This window comes from Liolophura sinensis, chromosome 5 (genome assembly GCF_032854445.1).
Source record: "Liolophura sinensis isolate JHLJ2023 chromosome 5, CUHK_Ljap_v2, whole genome shotgun sequence".
In the NCBI taxonomy this organism is placed as follows: domain Eukaryota; kingdom Metazoa; phylum Mollusca; class Polyplacophora; order Chitonida; family Chitonidae; genus Liolophura; species Liolophura sinensis.
The window spans coordinates 1794821-1813012 of record NC_088299.1 but is presented as its reverse complement, the minus strand read 5'-3'; the positions used below and the strand labels follow the sequence as shown (position 1 = coordinate 1813012).

Genomic DNA, 18192 nt, shown 5'->3' with positions numbered 1-18192 from the left:
CATTTCTACAAGCTGTGTAAATAGTATACACCTAAAAGAGACAACTGTGTATATAGATGAATGGTTGTCATAGTGTTGAGGATTGGGTGAATCTATGCATGACAAGGTTAGCTGTGTTTCGGTTTTGTTCGGCATATTATGCTCGCGTTTACCCTCATCAGGAGTCCACGACAAAGATAAGATAGCATATGGTATAATTTGGATTTGTGCAGGATTTCACGTAGGTTGTTGCCTCTACTGTAGCCGATTTAAGGACGAAGAGGAACTTCTTCATTAGAACCTTTATTTCCTTTGATCAGATGCCAGTATTTGTTAAGGATATTTCTCATATTCTTTTGACGATTATGATAAGTGGTTATAAAATGTATTTGTTTGTTTGACACGACTTTAGTAGTCTTGTTTTTCCAGAGGACTCTCATAGGGCGGTCCTCAAATTTCACTTTGTTGAAATTGGAATCAAGCTCAGTTTGATTTGAAGAGTGAGGACTTCTTGAAGAAATCTGGCGTATTGTTGAAGTTACTGCAGTACCTGGTGATTTCACCACTAATAAAATATTTAAAGTAGAATGGGTAATGTGCTGACCCCCCGTGTAGATATTGGTACGTTTCGGTGGGCTTTGAGTAGCATTTCAGATAAAGGATCAAATCCTGCTTGAATCTATCTATCTTAGAGATAAGTAATGTCCAGAAATTTAATTTCTGAATTTGACATCTCATAAATATGATAATAAATCAAAGAGATGTTCAGCCACAAGTCTGTTAGACGTCATGATAATAGGTCCATCTTCTCTGAATCGTTTGTGAAAGATTATGCTATTGCGATGCAGAAATTTGTTCAGGATCTGATTGATGTGCCTGAAAATGGCAACGTCACAAAGTTCAGGGGAGCGGACTGCATCCTGGGGTGCACCCACTATCTGCTTGTAATGTAGTTAAAGTCAAACTCATTGGAGTGTAGAATAAGGTCAGCAATTTTCAAAAGTGACTGATCAGAGGAGCAATTGATATCGTATTCAGTGTCATGGTAAAGGGACAGGTCGGTTTCAAGTGCACTCAATATCTCTTAGAAACTGAGATTGGTACCCATATAGCAGTGTAGATTAGTGGTTTTTGTTTTTTTTTTCTCCTCATTTCTGATGTTTTCCTGTGATTCCCTGGCATCACCCATGTGTCTCTTGATATGAAGGTTACTGACACCATATATTTTCGTATCCTGTCACTGAGTAAGCGTGTATCTAATAGCGTACATCAGTACTTCCTGTCATTGAGTAAGCGTGTATCTAATAGCATCCATCAGTACTTCCTGTCACTGAGTAAGCGTGTATCTAATAGCGTACATCAGTACTTCCTGTCACTGAGTAAGCGTGTATCTAATAGCGTGCATCAGTACTTCCTGTCACTGAGTAAGCGTGTATCTAATGGCGTGCATCAGTACTTCCTGTCACTGAGTAAGCGTGTATCTAATGGCGTCCATCAGTACTTCCTGTGAATGAGTAAGCGTGTATCTAATAGTGTACATCAGTAATTCCTGTGAATGAGTAAGCGTGTATCTAATAGCGTACATCAGTACTTCCTGTCACTGAGTAAGCGTGTATCTAATAGCGTACATCAGTACTTCGTGTCACTGAGTAAGCGTGTATGTAATAGCGTACATCAGTACTTCGTGTCACTGAGTAAGCGTGTATCTAATAGCGTACATCAGTACTTCCTGTCACTGAGTAAGCGTGTATCTAATAGCGTACATCAGTACTTCCTGTCACTGAGTAAGCGTGTATCTAATAGCGTACATCAGTACCTCTCTGTGGGACGTATGTCTGTACTGCGAGAAGAATCCTTCTTCACCACTTTCACCAGGGCTTCATTGTTTAACATGTGAGCACTGTATTAAAGGTTTACTTTCTCCTTTTTCCTGGGTGCAGACTAATTTTACCATATACTGTCCTTAAGAAATATATTTATGAAGTCCACTATTTCTACCCCTTACCTAACATTACAAAAGCATTTTGGAGTACATTTATCAAACCGGTGTGTATTAAATAAGTCTCATTTAGTTCACATTTGAGAACAGCAAACTATGATAGAAGGATGTACGACTTATATTGGGAACAATGTATCTTAATTTTGAAACTTTTATCGTTTTGTGAAGAACCTTGTTAGATCAGTTAAGTCCACATGACATGTAAATTCAGGGTTCTGAAGTAAAGGGAAAATAAGGGGAGATAATTTACTTTGAAGTGAGGATTATCTCCCATACATTTTTCTTGCTGCATGTTGATTACTAACTAATTTCTTATTTCAGAGGTTGTACTTGTTGACATTCGATACATTCTAAATGCTGTTCAATGTAAAGATATTCAGAAATGTTTATCCCTTTTTCAGGTGTTGTATCTGGTGAACTGGAATTGTCAACCTTGACCGCCCTTGGGGCTTGGAAGATAAAAGTGACATCAGTGGTAAGGACTGGCGTATGAACCTCTGGCATCTCATAAAAATCCTTAGCATGCGATTCACGAGCTAAGATGCGTGAATAACATGACTCTATTGCTAGGGTGGACTTAACTGCCTTCTCAAGATTAAGATCATTTTTTTTTCTTCACAATAGGTACTTATATTTCTTCTATTCATTATTGAAACAGAACGTTCAGACTCCCAAACAGGTGCTCAATCGCCCAATCACCCCTTTTAATAATGTACATCTTCTTGGTTTCAATCAAAATGTTCCATGAGTTTATCTTTTTCTGGACGACCCAATTTGAAAATAGCAGTTTGTGAAATTCAGCTTGCTGTTGAAGTGCCAGGTAACGTTTGTGTTAAGCGTAACATTATTGTCTTCATTATTCATGAATAAGTGAATATGAAGTCAGAATTACTGTAGAATTTAGAACCATAGTGTACGTTTTTGTACAACGTTGTGCAACTTTGACATGTGATTCCCACGCCCACCCTGTCCCATTTTGTCCAATACCCCACAAGCATTACGATCATGAGTTGCTCTGGCCTGAGTGAAAAGACTGGGAACTTGCACTAATTTATGTACTGCATATTTAATTTATGCTCTACACAACTTGTTTATGTGCTGCACAACTTGTTTATGTGCTGCACAACTTGTTTACGTGCTACACAACTTGTTTATGTGCTGCACAACTTGTCTGTGTGCTACACAACTTGTTTATATGCTGCACAACTTGTTTATGTGCTGCACAACTTGTTTATGTGCTGCACAACTTGTATAATTATTGTCAGAAGTTTGGTAAAATTGAAATATTAATTTATGGGCCTTATGAAATTGAGTTAACAATACATATTTTTCACATGTTCATTTGTTTTTGTTATTTTCTCTAATTTCAGGGTGAAGAAACCACAGAAACATTTCAAGTGGAGGAATACAGTATGTATACATGCTCCATTGTCTGATTTTTAGCCCTCTGTCATCTGTGTGTCCTGTCTGGGGCAGAAGGATATTGTCACAGTTTTCGTTATGCTCCTTTGTAAAAAATTAGCAGCTCCACTTATTGGACAAAAGTTTTCTGACTGAAGCCCCTTTAGTTGAATGTTCCACTTTATTTTCATCCCAAAACTGTGGGGAGAAATGAGTTGAGACTACGCACTTCGCTCGCATGAGGCAGTTGTGTATTAGACAGTAAAACAGTCTGCACAGCTTCACCTGTGGATGGTACTTGTTTCCCCCGGGCTCTACCCGTTTTCCTCCCACCATAACACTGCCCGCCGTTGTATAATTGAAATATTCTTGAGTATGGCGTAAAACACCAATCCTATAAATAAAGCTGCACATCATGTATTAACCTCGATGTAACATCGAAAAAAATGTTTTTATAACCATGTCTTTGAAAGTAAAGCATGTTGGCACAAGTACCACGAAAAAATGAAAATTCATCTGCGGTGTTGAATAATTAGCTTTTTAAATGAATTCTCTAGGTGTCAATTTCCCTCCATACAGACGATTGCAATTTTGACAGCCTCTGTTAAGCTTTAACCTGCTTTCTCAACTCTGAGTTCATAATTGGTTGTTTAACTCTTGTGAAGACACTAATTTCCCACTGAGCATTAGTGTACACCTCTCCTACCATCAGTGCAACACTGTTGTTAAAAATCTGCATGCTTACAGTTTTATAAGCGAAGTGTGTTGTATGAAATCAATGCCTGTAACATATACTGAAACTCTTGAAAAAACACAACACTGAAAGGTGTTAAAGGCAACTGGTTTATCAGTCAGCAAACCACAGAAGAATATTGCCCTGACCAGAAAATATGTCTTTATGACTCACAAAAGTTGTGTTACATGATAACCTATCTTCTGAGTGCCAGAAATTTACAAAGTCTGATGACTTTGTTCACCGAAACTTATGACAGTGTGTACAGATAGATGTTGTCATTGTAATGAATAATGTTCCAATGAGGGAGAGGTGAATCAACATAACCTTGTTTGCTCGGTAAATAATTTAGGAGCCATTTTATGATGAGCACATTGCTCAGTCGGTTAGCGTGCTAGTGCAGCATAGTCACCCAGAAGTCTCTCACCAATATGGTTGCTGTGAGTTTAAGTCCAGCTCAGGCTGGCTTCCTCTCCAGCCTGAGCTCCAGTCGGAAAGTCTGTCAGCAAGTTGCGCATTGTCGTGAGTTTCCCCCGGGCTCTGCCCGGTTTCCACCCACCATAATGCTGGCCGCCGTCGTATAAGTGAAATATTCTTGAGTACGGCGTAAAACACCCATCAAATAATAAATAAATAAATAAATGATGAGAACATTTAAAACTTAAATTAAACAATAACTGCCTACAGTTTCACGGCTTCATGAATGGTTTTTGGCTTCTGCTTTAGTATATAGCATCATGCGACATGACAGTGTTATAACTGTCGATTGGTAAGACATTGATGCTGATATATAATTATATTGCACACCGCTCACTTTGGGAAATCATGGATTGTTAGCTAGATACTTAGAGAGTATGTAAGTGTCCAGTTACCCTCCAAGTCTAGGTTAAATGAATGGGCTTAAATTTTTATTTCTGAAATAAGGGATGTCATTGAAGCACTGAATTGGAGCGAGAAAACTGTACTGATGGTTAAAAATGGCTTAACCCATGAAATGGGCATAGGTAGCCTACAGTTTGGTGCAAATGGAAAATTTTTAGCTCTCATAGTATTCCATGTACAAGCCATTGAAGTTATGTAACTTCAAAACCATGAAATTAACTTTTTGATTATCTCAAAAGATATAAACATTGAAAAAATAAACAAAAATAGATTTGGTATCACAAGCCCGAAATACACTGAAACACTCCAAGGTTCTATTGAAAGTCAAAACTTTTTATGACATTATCTATTCAACCAACGACAAGCTTCTAGCAGATGTTATTAGCAGATGTCAGCAGATGTCGGACTTTGTGCCATTAGCATTGCTCTGCCTGTTTAAATAAGTGTTAGAAGGATCTGTCCTTTGGCTGCGATTTGCAGTTTTCTATCAAATCAACAAAAACACTGTCTGAAAAGAATTTTTTTAATTCTCCAAATAGAAACGATAGGCTTGCACCTTTCAGGCTGGATTGTACTAAATAAAACTATTAGCAATCTACACATTAATACCATCTATAAGTGAAATATTCTCAAGTATGACATAAAGCACCAATTAAATATTTCAGTAGTTTATTTTTGAGTGAGAATATGAGATTGTGTTGACTCTTTGTATTGCTGATATAAATGTGTGAAATTTTAATCGTTGTATTATTGCAGCTCTCCCTAAGTTTGAGGTCAGCGTTACCATGAATCCCACCTTTGTTGTGTCCTCTAAAGATCCAATGCAAATTACAGCCAGGGTTACGGCCAAGTAAGTATTTGGTTTTATCGAAGGTCATAAAGAAAAAAGAAAAAATGAGCTCTCAAGTGTGTGTTGTAGAATGATTTAAAGGCAAAGGAAACACTAAAATGTATATATTTGGTGAAAAATCTTTAAACACTGTCCAGGTAAATTTATTTATTTATTTATTTGATTGGTGTTTTATGCCGTACTCAAGAATATTTCACTTATACGCCGCCGGCCGGCATTATGTTGGGTGGACCTTCCCACATACGGCAGGAGAGCAAGCCAGCATGAGCTGGACTTGAACTCAAAGCGACCATTGGTGAGAGGCTCCCTCCAGGAAAATAGTTCAATTTCATAGTTTAGAATTCTTTAAATGAAGTAAAATGTCTTTAAAACATTAGATTCTACTGTGGTCTGTAGTGACCCAGAGGGTATCAAGGATTTCGCATCCAGTTTTTTCTTGAAATGTTTTGTGTCCAGGTACATTTAGCGAATACTTTCATTCATCTATATTCGTCGTCATATGACTGAAGAAATGTTAAGTACGACGTTAAACCCCAAGCACTCACTCTCTCTCTCTCTCACTTACTCACTCACTCACTCACTCCTTCATACATCTATACATAGTTTGAATGAAGAAAAATAGCAGTCTGATGGTGTTAAGTGGCAAAAACCTGAAGTGACCTCGCTGGTCTCCATTTTGTCAGAAAAGGTCATCGTAGAATCTAAAGCTCCAGATACATTTTACTTGGCTGAAAAAATTTTTATAGGCAGTTTTTAATAGTCTTTTGTCTGACATATGCTTCACAGTAGTCTTTTCTTTGCCTTTAATGGCCAAAGTCACTAATATGAAGTAAAGTCAACATGTTCATATGTATTATGGGAAGATCTTGAAAGTTAGAACAAACAGCCGTCTGTTTCAGAGCCATCAGTGTTCCATGCGTGGACATGCCCTGAACTACGGGGTATTCCTGCTTCGATCTATTCATGAATGCTCCGACTGTCTGTTCCTAGTTGTGCCTCCTCTGCTGAACTAAGGCTGGCTGTTCAACAGCTGGTAGCTCTGCTGAGGCGACGGACTTTGTTAGTCCGATTAAATAACTGGATACTGTACTCTATGAACTCTATTCATCAAGTTGATGTATTAATTGTTTCGGTCATTTCAAAAAAAAAAATGCGAAAGAAAAGAAAAGAGCAATCAAACATGCAGAGACTTTTGGGGCATGAATGATATTTTGCGGCTTCTAGCACCAAGTCTTTATATCACTTAGATAGATAGCACTTTTGCAAACCATGCTTTTAAAAATCAGTAAACTTGTCACAAAGACTGTACTTGTAACTCAGATCGTGAGTATATATGATTCTGTTCATTTATCAGTTGGAAATTTGTAACCAACACAATGCGGTTCGTGTAAAATTACCAAATGACTGTGTCTAAAAAATAAAGGAAATCCATTTGTCATTTGCAAAGTTTATACATTGTGATGTCTGGCTTCCTCGCCGGCCGTGAGTGGGAAGGTCTGGCAGCAACCTGCGGATGGTCGTGGGTGTTCCCCGGGCTGTGCCCGATTTCCTCCCACCATAATGCTGGCTGCTGTCGTATAAGTGAAATATTCTTGAGTACGGCGTAAAACACCAATCAAATAAATAAATAAACATTATCTATCTCCCAAGTACATTCAGGACTATGGCTTCCTGTATCGAAGATCTGAAGCTCTCCATAGTTATGTGAAGCTTCAGCCCTACAGGTTTGCTTTTGGCGAAAGTAGAAAGAAAATCTATTCTTTACACAGTTCATTGTACACATCCTTTACACACCTTATTTAAGCTATAATGATCTAACTATAGTATTCATTGTTTGGAAATCGGTTCAGGGGTATCAAACTATAACTGGCTGAGGATTCAAATGTAAACAAGTCGTCGTATGCCAATGACAATTTAGGGACATTGTCACTGACATTGTCGTCATCATTCACAACGAACCTCTCAACCTGAACTGTTCATACCTGTGTTTCACGGTGCCTGCAAGTGCTGTGAAATCTCTTAAATACAGACAATTTACCTGTCTTGCGGTGGTTTAGCTCATTAAACTGTTTGATTATCTCCCTTTGTTCGGTTGTGAAAACTGGTCACATTGCTGAAGCGATTTCGCTATACATCAGCCTTCTGCGCTGAACTGATGAGTCTTTTGCAGGATAAATTTGTTATATGGTTACTCACCTTCTGTCTCTCTTGGCTTAGCAAGACAGTCAAAGACATCAGACTTAACTCCTGTGTGACTACTTCTTTGAGATTGTCCTCCTTCAGACATGTGTTTGTCTTAATGTCCGATGAAGTTGATTAATAAGTAACCATGTCTCTTCCCTTCATCAAGCGGATCCTCCTTACCTTTGTTATTTATTAAGGGCAAACATTTTCCCTCCAAGTTCTATAATACGGTGTACCTTGTAGAAGTTGTTGTTGTTGTAAGTCAAGGTCTTCACCCCATGATTGTATATCTGTTGGACAGGTACAATATTGGAACACCTGTGGACGGAGAGCTGGTACTTACAGTGAGACAGGAAAGGGACTGGTACAACATTCAGAAACAGACCATTTCACGCCAGGTGATTCACAAATATATCTCCAGGAAAATCAAGCGCAAGTGCTATGAACAACAGTACTAAACATACTATGAACAACACACCTATGGGGACAACCAAAACTGATAGCCAGTGCCATTGTCAAGTGGTACAGGCTGTTACCTTGTAATCTTAATTTTGCACATATCAACAAAACTTTAAATCCAGAAATTAAGTTCAGCGTTAAACCCTAAGCATTCACTCATTCAGACCCAGACTAGAGCTTGGAGTCTATGATTGCTCAAGACACGACCCAACTCTGCTAAACTGGTCATATAGAGTTGATCAAAATTACTGTTGGTTATACCACTGTCATTTGATTTGCCTAGAACATTCCCTGCTTCTGTCGTATTTTATATACTTACTTAATTCTTTGATGGTTGTGTTAAATGTTAAATTCCCTTGCAATTATCGACTCAAAACATCCATTTTGATGGAAGGCTGGTTTATAGTATCTGTTTTGATGCATTGATTTAGTTACTGCACAGATGTAACGACCGAAGACAGTTGAGAACAACTCTTTCTTTCACGCTCCTTAATGACTACCAAATCTTTCACTCCTGCCATATTGATGACTTGTCACATGACTGAAAATTGAATAGTGATTGGCTACGGCTGTTCCAACTCCCCATTCAGGAATAAGGCAGTTGAGAGCCAACTAAAATTATCTAGTCTTAGATTCCTAACGCTGTCAGAAAACTATGACTGAGTGCAACTGATACTGATTCTGGTTAAGTGCTATTTACAGAATTTTTCTTTTTTATGTGCATATAAATAATTGCTGTTTTAGAGCAAAAATGGAAAGTTTGCCTCACTGCTCTTTACCAATAATTCCAGACTGGGTTTAAATCCTATTTCCAATCGTGGCCAGGTGCCTAACCCACCCCCACCTCAACTACCCACCCCTATCTTCCTACCATGCACCCCCACCTCCCTATCACCCCCACCCCATCTACCCACCCCTATCTTCCTACCATGCACCCCCACCTCCCGACCCCCACCCCCCACCCCATCTAAACACCACCCACCCCATCTACCCACCACCACCTCCCTACCATCCGCCCCCACCCCGTCTACCCACCCCCATCTTCCTACAACCCACCTCCACCCCAACTACCCACCCCCATCTTCCTACCACGCACCCCCACCTCCCTACCCCCACCCCATCTACCCACCCCCACCTCCCTACCACCCACCCCCGCCCCATCTACCCACCCTCATCTTCCTGCCACCCACCTCCACCTCAACTACCCACCCCTATCTTCCTACCACGCACCCCCACCTCCCTACCCCCCCACCCCATCTTCCTACCACCCACCCCCATCTTCCTACCACCCACCTCCACCCCAACTACCCACCCCCATCTTCCTACCACGCACCCCCCTCCCCCCCCATCTTCCTACCACCCACCCCCACCCCAACTACCCACCTCCCAAACTGTGAACTCTTTCCTTCATCAGTAAGCCTGGCCTTCATGAAAATAGACAACCGGTGAAGTGCAAAAAGATAATTACTTACACATGATATGAATTGATGAAGTCTAACCACATTTAGTTCATTTTTTTTTTCTCAGATTTCGGGAGTTGTGAATGTTGATGTGAGATTTCCAGGTGGTACATTTGTCTCATGCGGGATCTGTGCTATGGTACGTTGTTCAGGTGATGAGTAAAGTCTGAATGTCTTTTTATTGAATTAAAGGTGCAGAAAACAAAGAATGATGCAACTTTAGATGAAAGAGTGTGAAGTTATTTAAAAGACGTGCCTCAGTATTTTTTTCCAAGTTCTATTTAAAAAGGATATTTGAATGTAACTTGTGTATGATAGGTATCGGGGACCAGTTGCTGGGTATATTTCATTCTGGCATAAAAATGTTTGATGCATGTTGTAATGAATTTATCTGTGTTTGCTTTTACCCCGCACCATAATGCTGGCCGCTGTTGTATAAGTGAAATATTCTTGAGTATGGCAGAAAAACATCAATTGAATAAATAAATAAATAAATAAATAAATAAATCTAACAAATATCTTTTTAACTAGATTAGGAAAATAAGAGTGGCCTTATTGGAAAAGTGGTTCACTATAGCATGTAGATTTTCATTTACATGTATCTTTACTTTAAATATTTTTTATGTAACAAATATCAAAACTTGTGCGCTTGTTTCTCTTACAGATTGTTGAGGCCGAAGTTACTGACTCCTTGTCAGGGGAAAAGAGAAAAAGCTCTTCCAAATTTCAGACATGGAGAGATTTAGAGAAGTTAGAGTTCATCAACAGGCCAGAGTTCATCAAATCTGGTTTGGCTACTCGGTTTCAGGTATATATTTGTTCTTATGTTTCTTAAGTTTACTACCAAGAATATTTCATTTCATTAAATTTAACCAGTGCATGCAGTAAGGCAAAAGCAGTAAGTTATAACCTATTCTTAATTATGAGAATTGTCAAAGATCAATTATAGAGGCGTCAAAAATGTGAAGAAATTGCCAGAAGTAGTTTCACCCAAGTATGCCGTGTCATTGGGCTTAACAAAATAGATCATTTGTTAAATATTAACTTCCTTTGTTATGGTTTGTAATGATTATGTATTGAATAAAAATTGTAATTATGTTTGGAGCCGTGCTTTAATTTATTATCCTTATAATTTTATGTAGTGAAACGTTATTGAGGGTTTTTTGATTGTCACAAGGGTAAATGTCACTTACTGGTCAGTACCTTGATTGTTTGTGGTAGTGTACATAGCAACAAGGTTTACACCTTCTAAAGTAATCTACATGCATGTATTTAACAGTTCCTAATTGTATTTGGGGTTACCTTGCAGCTATGGAGGGCATAGGTAGTCATCATAATGGTGGAAAAAGCTAGAAAAAGAATATCGGTAATGTGGAAGTTATCAGACGGCGTATATGCCATTTGATCTTGACCCCTTGGGTCACTGACCAATAGTTGATCTTCCCAACCGGGTGAATGCCAACAAACTTATTATGCAAATTTTTTCATGGAATTTTGTGGAATGGGCTCTGAATTACATTTGCTGTGGGATGAACGTTTGGATATAATTCTAAAAAAAGACACCCCCCCCCCCACCCCCCCAAAAAAATTCACATATTGGCTAGTTGTGAGTGTGTGAATTTTTAAACTCGTTTTTCCATTGCTCAAGCCTTTAGTACCTGCAGCGTTGACCATTCACTTGATTGTTGGACCTCACAGGTACTCGGTCCAGTAGGCGATCTGCAGGTGACCATTCACTTGATTGTTGGACCTCGCAGGTACTCGGTCCAGTAGGCGATCTGCAGGTGACCATTCACGTGATTGTTGGACCTCGCAGGTACTCGGTCCAGTAGGCGATCTGCAGGTCACAATGCAGTGGTGTATATTTTGGGAAGATTTAATTATTAAGGTTTAATTGAACATTTGTACATAAATTAATTGTTATCATTAACTAACATTGTGTGCATTAGGAGTACTGATACTACGAAAACCTTTAGTTTTCGAACCATGTGCATGCAGAGTTATGAGGAACACACAGTTCGAAAGTGAAACAGATTTGTTCAAGATGGCAGATATCGGTCGAACTCGAGGTGATATGTACTTCACCGTTTTCCTGTAACTTTAAGTTGGATACACTTAAATGAATTACCACGCTGGCAGATGAATATTTGTTTTAAAAACTGAGAAAAACTCTACTTTCTTCCTTCCTTTACGGGCCAGAGCGATACATGTTTCAGAATCAAGTTTCAAGAGGGTAGACTCGGATGGTCTTTCATTTCAGTTTGAAGCCAGGTTATCCTGTGGAGGACCAGTATCTATAATGTGATGGTTCAAATGCCTGTTCACAACTATAGGTTTAGTTCTCTGATGATCAACATTGTCATAATATTAAAATGATGGTTAAATTTAATCTCATTTTTTTTCTTTTTTGGTTTCTTTTCCTAATCTTCTCTAGGGGGGTTGTCTCCCTTGATGGGGGTGTTGCACTAGGTGAACCAGAGGTACATGTAGAAAGCAGTGAGCTGTTGCTAAGAGAGAAAAAATGGTGGATGAAGACTAATTGATGACTAATTATATGTTATTATTCATAGAGTTTCTTTAAGTAGTTAGCACTTGTATTTAAGCCTATGCTAAAATGTTTTAGCATCTGGTCTTCCGCTGTTCCGTTGTTTATTTATAATCAGCCTATGTTTTTTTTTTTGTATTCTTGCTTACACAAATTTTTTTCTTGCTGTTAGAAGTTAGAATTATAGCAACCGACCCATTTCACAACCCATGGGGTCTAGTTATGGTACTTGTATATTTATTAGGTTATTGGTCATTTTTTAATGCTCTACTCTATTTTTCACTGATACAATGGATGTCAGTTTCATTGGTAACAGAAACAGGGGTGCTGGGGCTGGCAAGTCAGTGATGTACTCTCCCACGTGTAACATACAGATGGTCTGTAGGGATTTAGTCTTGGATAGAAATTAAAAGTGTTCAAGCGTCGTCGAACGCTTATTGTTTTAAAACACCAGACCATCCCCCATGTAATTAGTTAGAACAGTAGTTCTAGATAGACTGATGTAAGTATTGTTTAAATCAATCAGTCGGTAAAGAAGACAGGGTCAGCATTTCTTCAGTTGACTTGTATACCAGACATTCAGTCTATTGTATCAATGCCGTCTCTTTCAGCTGAAGCTAACTCAGCAGGATGGGAGTCCATTATTGGATACCGGAAAGAAAGTCACTGTCAAGGTCACGGAAAATTATCAACAATTTCCTAATGAAGGAAACAATGCGAAGGTTTCTGATTATAGCTTTAGTCTACCTGCGTCTGGCCTCCTCATGATAGATCATCAGACTGCTCCCAATGCTACCAATTTGAGAATTGAGGTAAGACAGAAAAATACGCTTAATTATGTCCAGTAATTATATATATATACTTCTCTAGTATGTGCTGATCATGAAGGTGTTTTGCTTTTTCATAGTATCGTGTACTGTCTGGACCATAGTCCTGTTTAAGCTTATAAGGAAATTAAAGAGTTCAGGTGCAAAAACAGATAAACACTGTTTTTGCCAAGACATTAAAAAATCCAATTGATGAATTTTTTTAACTTTTTTGATAAATTTCTATGGGCTCTCCCACTTTGTGATACTGTATAGTTAACCTTTTTACACCTACTTTTATGTGTCTGCATTTTTGAAAACATTAGGTAGATGCGAAATGTAATTTGATTCAAAATGAAAAATTGAAATGGATTTGTCTGCTTTGGCGCCTGAACTCTTCATTTGCATTTTGAATGTTTTTTGAAGGCCACTTGGCAGAAATCCAAAATAGCTGTAATGTTGAAAATTGTGGAGATTGAAGACAGAATAACGCATGTACTGTGTATATTATAGGAGACTTGTTAAGGAAGGTTGCATATTCAAATCCAACATCTTGCTGCGTTGGCTGCAGCTTTAAGTCAGGAGGTTTACTCTACAGTGTCTTCAACACAGTAACCTGAAGCAGACAAATCATGTGACTTGGAATTTCTCTTTACCAGCTATGTACTAATATTTCAGATCTTGTGTGATACTGCAGTAAAACCCAATCCTGCACCTAGCTTTAATTTTGGGTGTATAATTGTTTTGCCATGTTGAATTGATAGACTCTTGTTGATGCTGTTGTTTGTTTAATGCTTTTTCTCCTAATGTTCACAACATTATCATGGCTGAGTCATTACTTGTCTGTTGTCATTATTATTTATTATTATTTATTATTATTACATCATATACAGTCACATGTTACACGGATGTGTGAGATTCTCCAGCTTGTAGGCTGTAATCTGCTGCCTGGAATAGGAATTAAAGCTAAGAATTTAAACCTCTTTTCTTGAATCTTGATTGAATCTCGCTGTCAGTATGTGGGAATAACTGAGAATGGTTGTTAACGGTGAAGAAATAAGTAAATCCATCCTTCACTGGCATCCCATATACATGTACAGCACTCAGCTGTTACGAAACATTTGCCAAAACGGCTTAGTGCTCAAGAAGAAGCTGAAATGCATGTGTGAAAATGTCTGGGAAGCAGTGAAACTGAGTATTTGTTTGATGATGGCCTAGAGGCCTCCTGTCCTCTCATAAAATTGTCTCCTGTGCAATTACGAGTCAGCTGGTATTCAGGGCAAGTCGTCCTGTTGGCTAATGTATTCATTTCAGAAGCATTACAGTATAATTTAGTCGTGCTGTCAGGATGATCTGATGTTTTATTGGTTGTATTAACACCTACATGTAGATCTACTTAACAGATTACATCCTCTCTCCTAATGTATGTAAATACAGCAAAAAGGCATTACAAAGTGTCCATTATTTGTTGTCGTATCTTGTCGAACATAGTCTGGTATCTGATTCAACCTCAGCTTCTGCTCTGATTCACTCTTAATTCCTGAACGTGTTTTCATATATGAATATAAGAAAAACTTTCAGCAGGATTTATTCAACCATTTTAATTTGATTGTGGAGACAAAACTACACTGGTTGGATTTTCCCATTTTAGGGCTTCACGGAAAATATTTTGGCACCTACACAGAATAATGCTGCCGAATAAACACCTTTAAATTATGCGAAAATGTTGAAGAATTAAGAGAAGAGTTGAAGAATTGAAATGTACATAACGATGATGATCACATATACCATCATACATGTAATTACAATGATATACCAAAGGCCTCCATCATTCTCTCCTTTATGATGATTAGAATTTTCTCACATTCCAAACTATATAAACTAATTCATTTAATATGGGTTAGTCCGGTAATAACTGTAACATTAGTCCGGTAATAACTGTAACATTAGTGAATCTGTCACTAATGTAATATGTCACATTAACACCAGTCTGTTACATGTAGGTTTTGTGTGAGAGTCGTCAGTCAGTTATGTTTTATTTTAAAGTCATCAGTCAGATATCAGGTATGTTGTCAGTCAGTTAGGTTCTGCGTAAGCCAACAGTCAGATACCAAGTAAGTTGTCAAGTCATTTAGGCTCTGTGTTAAAGTCATCAGTCAGTCCGTTACTTCTGACCAATCTGAAACCAACTATGTCATTAGTCAGATATAAAATAAGAGTCATTTGTCATTTGTCAGGTGGTCAGCATTTTTTCATTACTTCTTGTCTTTATTATAATCATTCTCAGTGAATGAACATTTCTAATAATTTGAACAGTTTTTGTTCATTTTGTACATTTTTTTTTAATAAAGGCAGAGTACAATGGAGTGAAGGCCACAGACTATGTGTCCCAGCAGTTTAAATCACTAAGTGGAAACAGTATTGAGATCGAACAGGGTCAGAATGGTAATCAGGTAAGTGATTTGTCATACTAACTACCGTACAGAGTTCAGCAGGTTCGAAACATTTGGTTTTTCAGATCATTTGATGAAGGAATGTGTTTGTACATGAAGTGAATATATATCATAATGGCTGCCTCACATCTCATCTCGCTTTTGACAGTCCTGCACCTACATGTGGCTTGCTTCGAAGGAGTTGTTTTCATATGAAACGTGTATGCTGATAAAGTTTAAAATTTGTTGCAGGGAATGCATAGTTTTGCATTGAGGTGCACTGTTGGCTTTCTCGGCCAGACAAATCGAAATTGTCTTGGAATTTCTCATTACCGTCTATGTACCAATGTTTCAGATCTTTTGTGATACTGCGGTGAAACCCAATCCTGCACCCAGCTTTAATTTTGGGTGTATAATTGTTTTGCCATGTTGCATTGATAGCCTCTTGTTGATGCTGTTGTTTGTTTAATGCGTTTTCTCCTAATGTTCACAACATTATCATGGCTGAGTCATTACTTGTCTGTTGTCATTATTATTTATTATTATTTATTATTATTACATCATATACAGTCACATGTTACACGGATGTGTGAGATTCTCCAGCTTGTAGGCTGTAATCTGCTGCCTGGAATAGGAATTAAAGCTAAGAATTTAAACCTCTTTTCGCGTTTTTCTTGAATCTCAAATAAATCGTGTATGCAGAAAATATAACCACTCTTAATCTTGGTCTTTTTTTATTACTACATACCTGTGTTGCAGTTTTCTGTAAATGTACTTATATAGCTATGAGGCAAGTTTTCTATGCAACTATATGCCTATAGAGACAATTTGTTGGTAAATGTTCCCGTTTACCTACAAGACAATTTGTCTGTTCATGCATGTTCCTACTAAACATACCTAAAAGAAGGTTTGTCTGTACATTTACCTCTATACATGTAGCCATATATGACTTAATTAAAATTGTCAGTAAATGTCTCTAAGACAGCTTGTCTATGCACATTCCTACATAACCACAAGACAGTTTGTCTGTACATGTACCTGCATGCCTAAGTGGTAATTTGTCTGTTAGTCCTTGTATATGCATCGATATGCCTAAGACAAAGTTTGGCTGTAAATGCACCTATACACACTTTTGAGGAAACTACTAGGTATACCATTCTTATGGACTATACAAAACAGTTAACCTGTGCATATCACTGCACCTTCTGGACACTTTGTCTGCAAATGTACCTGCATGCCTACAAGAAAACTAGATGCATGGTACTCTTAAGGCAATTTGCCTGTGCATTGTCACTACACATTTCCTACATCTGCACACAGTTTGTGTGCAGATGTATCTACGTACCTACAAGAAAACTTGTCTACTAGATCTGATAGACAATTTACCTGTGCATGTCATTACACCTACTGGACAGTTTGTCTGTAATTGTACCTACATGTACACACCTACGGGACAACTTGTCTACTAGATCTGATAGACAGTTTACCTGTGCATGCCATTACACCTACTGGACAGTTTGTCTGTATTTGTACCTACATGTACACACCTACGGGAAAACTTGTCTACTAGATCTGATAGACAGTTTACCTGTGCATGTCATTACACCTACTGGACAGTTTGTCTGTGATTGTACCTACATGTGCACACTTACGGGAAAACTTGTCTACTAGATCTACTAGACAATTTAACTGTGCATGTCACTACGTAGACAATTTGTCTGTAAATGTACTTGTCGATATACATACCATGTATAGATAAAGTGTTCCTTCACATGTCAGAACAGTCTTTTGCCTGGTTCAGATAATGAGATTTGGCTGGCTTAGATGTGGATAGCCAGTCTGTTGATCCTGACACCTAGTGGTGACTATGTGGGGACATGCACTGGATATATTCTTGGCTACCATTGCTTGGGAAATGACCAGGTCTTCCCACAGGGTTTCCCCAACATAAGGTGTGGGTAATGAACCTCAGAACAAAGGCACAAGAGTCTTACTTAAGACACCTTTAGGGACTGGGATATTTTTAGGCCATGGATTAAGCTGTGTTCGGTTATTTTAATTCTTTACTCTCTGCTGTTTGAAGAACACCCCACAAAGCATCTTTGCCCAGCAGCATTAGACAGATTTAGCTCAAGTTTAAGACTTCTTATTAAAATAATCCTTAGCAACCCCCGAGGTTTCTATACCCCTTAAGGTTTGGATCTACATGCTACTCGATCTCTTTTGTGTGTCGTAGCTGGAGGTTCAGGGAAAGGGAGGGGATACATACATGTATGTAGCATGTAATCCTTATCATATAACTGAAAAGTCCATCATGAAAGAAAAGCTAAAAATAATTCCAGCTCTCATTACAGATGTCTGTTTTGAGAATGTTGTAACCTGTGGTGCCGTGTGATGAAATGCAGTAAATCGGTGAAAACAATTTCTTACATACATGCATGACCACTCGGTGAATAGTTGAG

General features: G+C 38.3%; 1 protein-coding gene across 1 annotated transcript in view; it reads left to right on the top strand.

The window, feature by feature from the left end:
• LOC135466034 (CD109 antigen-like) overlaps positions 1 to 15977 on the top strand; it is a 55227-nt gene extending 39250 nt beyond the window's left edge. Inside the window, exons 8-15 of the mRNA XM_064743423.1 lie at positions 2380 to 2453; positions 3349 to 3388; positions 5751 to 5844; positions 8330 to 8426; positions 10015 to 10086; positions 10612 to 10755; positions 13104 to 13304; positions 15650 to 15977. Coding sequence (XP_064599493.1) covers positions 2380 to 2453; positions 3349 to 3388; positions 5751 to 5844; positions 8330 to 8426; positions 10015 to 10086; positions 10612 to 10755; positions 13104 to 13304; positions 15650 to 15772 — 845 coding nt within the window. The 3' untranslated portion in view covers positions 15773 to 15977. The remainder of the gene's footprint in view (positions 1 to 2379; positions 2454 to 3348; positions 3389 to 5750; positions 5845 to 8329; positions 8427 to 10014; positions 10087 to 10611; positions 10756 to 13103; positions 13305 to 15649) is intronic.
• The last annotated feature ends 2215 nt before the right edge of the window (positions 15978 to 18192 follow it).